The sequence below is a fragment of the Mesitornis unicolor genome, unplaced genomic scaffold (genome assembly GCF_000695765.1).
Source record: "Mesitornis unicolor isolate BGI_N332 unplaced genomic scaffold, ASM69576v1 scaffold22143, whole genome shotgun sequence".
Classification (NCBI taxonomy): Eukaryota; Metazoa; Chordata; class Aves; order Mesitornithiformes; family Mesitornithidae; genus Mesitornis; species Mesitornis unicolor.
The window spans coordinates 22,376-25,210 of NW_010176968.1; the positions used below are offsets into that span (position 1 = coordinate 22,376).

Here is a 2,835-nt window from a genome sequence, read left to right on the forward strand (position 1 = left end):
GCAGAAGCTCGGAGTAATATAAGAAGCCATCGGATTATTACTGCGGGCGATGCATTTTCCATTTACAGTAATAAAATACTGAAGAAACAAAACAATTTAAAATTCCAATAAAATTCAAAACAAATCTTTGGCTGCTGAGCAGATTCAATTATTTAGCTGTTATTGAGTGCAGGCTGGAAAAATAGAGCAGGTCAGGGAGGGAGGGGGAGCCCGGGGCGAGGGCTGTGCTGGCCGCATCCCGTGGGAACGCCAATGAGGGAGCCGAGAGCCAGCAGAGCATTTTTTGGGAGATGCAGCCATGGCTGGGTGCTGTTCCGGGTTTGGTTTTGGGGTGGCAAGAGCCGGGGTTGCTCGTGGCGGCTCTGTTGGTTCAATCAGGTTCAAGAGTAGGAGGCAAGGGTGGCGGCTGTGGCAGAGCTGCCTGTGCCTGATGGTGCCGGCGCTGGTTGGGAGAGTTTGCTGCGTCGCGCAGTAATTACAGCCCGTTAGGAAGCGGTAATTACTGTGGAGAGGGGGAGCGCGCCAGGAGCCGCCGGGAAATAGGTCGCGCTGTAATTTTCCCGGCGGGGGGTGCGGTGCGTCACCCTGATATGTGACAACACACCGCATCGGTGGCTTGTCACAGCCAGCACAGCTGGGGACAGGAGGTGACAAAGGTGGCTCTCAGCTGGCGCTGGGACGGCCATGGCCCAGCTCAGCTCACCCAGGGGGGGCTGCACGGGGCCATCCCAAAAGCATCCCCCACAGCCCCAGTGCTCAGGGACAGGGTTTTGGTGACTCGCACTCAGGCAATGCCACCTCCCTCCAGCAACGACCTCTTTTCTTATCATTTCTGCTTGGAACGAAGCGTTTCCGTGCTGATTAGGGATTCTGCGAGTGTCACCAGCTAATTAGTGTCATGTTAATTGAGTATTCGTGATGCTACCACCTCCAAGGACAGTGGGGCCAGCATGAAGGGGAATGCAGATGTGCCGTGCCGGCGTCCCGCCGGTACATGGGATGCCCGCACCCAGCCTGGCCACTCCGAGGGTGCCGGTGCCACCCGGTCAGAGCTTTTGGGCATTTGCCGGGCGATGCTGGCCATGCCGGGATGTACCTGCACGTGTCGCGCCGCAGGGAGCTGCCGCTGCCCTGCCTCCTGTCTCCCGGCAGTGACATTAAATCCTACTCAAAGGCCCTGGTTTTAATTGGCTTAATATACTCGTTAATAACAGTGTCTATTTAAGACACCTGTAAAAAGCCCATAACAGCAGCTTAATGGGAGGAATGGCTGACGAGCGCACAGCCGTTCTGCCTGTGAAAATACTGCTCCCATGGCCAGGACGGCCACGGCCCCGCTCCTCTGTCCCCCCCAGATGTTGCACTGCTGCAGGGGGGTGACCTGGGGTCCGGCAGCTGCCAGCGCCCCAAGCTCCCCCCCAAATCCCAGCTTTAACATCACATCAGAGCAGGACCGAGACGGGCGTTGTGGAGCAATTAACGGCTTTGTTTGCACTGAATTGGGAATCGCTGGTCCTGGTGGCATCCGGAGCAGAGTCCTCCATGTGTCCCCATGGGGATGCCAGGTCCCTGCTGTCCCCTTCCCCAGGTACCGCAGGGCTGCGCTGCCCGGGAGACCCCAAAATTGCCTGGCAGCAGGGGAAGGGTCCCTGGGAGGGCTGGGGCTGCCCAGTGCGGGGGCACCAGCCCCAAATTCATCCCCGATTTCAGCATCATTTGCAAAAGGGTCTGGCATTGCCAAGGTGCTGCAGATGTCCCCCGGCAAGGACAGAGATTTCGGGAGCAAACGTTGTCCCCTGTGTGCCACCGTGTGTGTGTGTGTGTGTGCGTGGAGATTTTAAACACCTAATTTATTCCATCTATTAGATAGATTTTGTAGATTTAATCATTTTCACAGTTGGTGGCTCATTGGATACTCAAGATAAACTCCAAATGAAAGTATAATGGGTACGACAAATGAGTTTTCACACCAGAATGGCAGAAACTTGCTCGGGAAAAGAGTTTGAAATGAACAAAAATATATACATATATAGGTTTTTTTTCTGCAGTGGCTTTTGCTGACTCCAGTAGGTTACCACAGTTAATTTCACCAGTTTTGTTCATCTGTAAAATTGCATAAAAGTGACATTTTTGTGCTCATTATAGGAACTGCTGATTTATGGCTGGTAAATGCAATGCTTTTCCATTTTTGGTGAGGTTCTCGTAGCAGCGCAAAGCACCCATGAAATTGCTTGTATAATGTAGTTTAAATCCAATCTCGGAGAAAGATTCCCCCGTTGGGTAAAGTGACATTTCCATTCTCCACACCGAGTTTATTTTAGGCCACTTTAGAAGTGACTCTGGCAGCGGGAAGGGGCAGCTTGGTGCCTTGACCTGGTTTCTGCTGGGAGTTGGTGGGACCCAGGGTGATGGGTGCTGGGATGATGGGTGCTGGGATGATGGCTGATGAGGGTTGATGGGTGTCGGGTCCCAGCAGCGCCGTATTCACCCTCTGCTTTGCTCCCATAGGCGAGACGGCGGCACCCATGCATTCGCCGCGCTACCCCAGCCCCGCCGAGCTGGACGCCTACGCACAGAAGGTGGCCAACAGCCCGCTGACCATCAAGATCTTCCCCACTAACATCAGGGTCCCCCAGCACAAGCACCTTAACCGGACGGTCAACGGCTACGACACCACGGGGCAACGCTACAGCCCCTACCCCCTGCACGCCAGCGGCTACCAGGGTCTCCTGGCCATCGTCAAAGCCTCTGGCAAAAGCGTGGTGAAGAACTCGGAGGGGAAGCGGACTAAGCTGTCGCCCGCCCAGGTCGGCGTCGCCCCCTACCCCGCCTCAA

The 2,835-nt window shown here is 55.1% G+C and overlaps 1 protein-coding gene across 1 annotated transcript in view; it reads left to right on the top strand.

Moving 5' to 3' along the window:
* Nucleotides 1-2,835, top strand: part of FAM222A (family with sequence similarity 222, member A) — a gene marked incomplete at its 3' end in the record, with an annotated part of 11,991 nt that overhangs the window by 8,336 nt on the left and 820 nt on the right. The window contains exon 2 of the mRNA XM_010181913.1: nucleotides 2,509-2,828. Coding sequence (XP_010180215.1) covers nucleotides 2,509-2,828 — 320 coding nt within the window. The remainder of the gene's footprint in view (nucleotides 1-2,508; nucleotides 2,829-2,835) is intronic.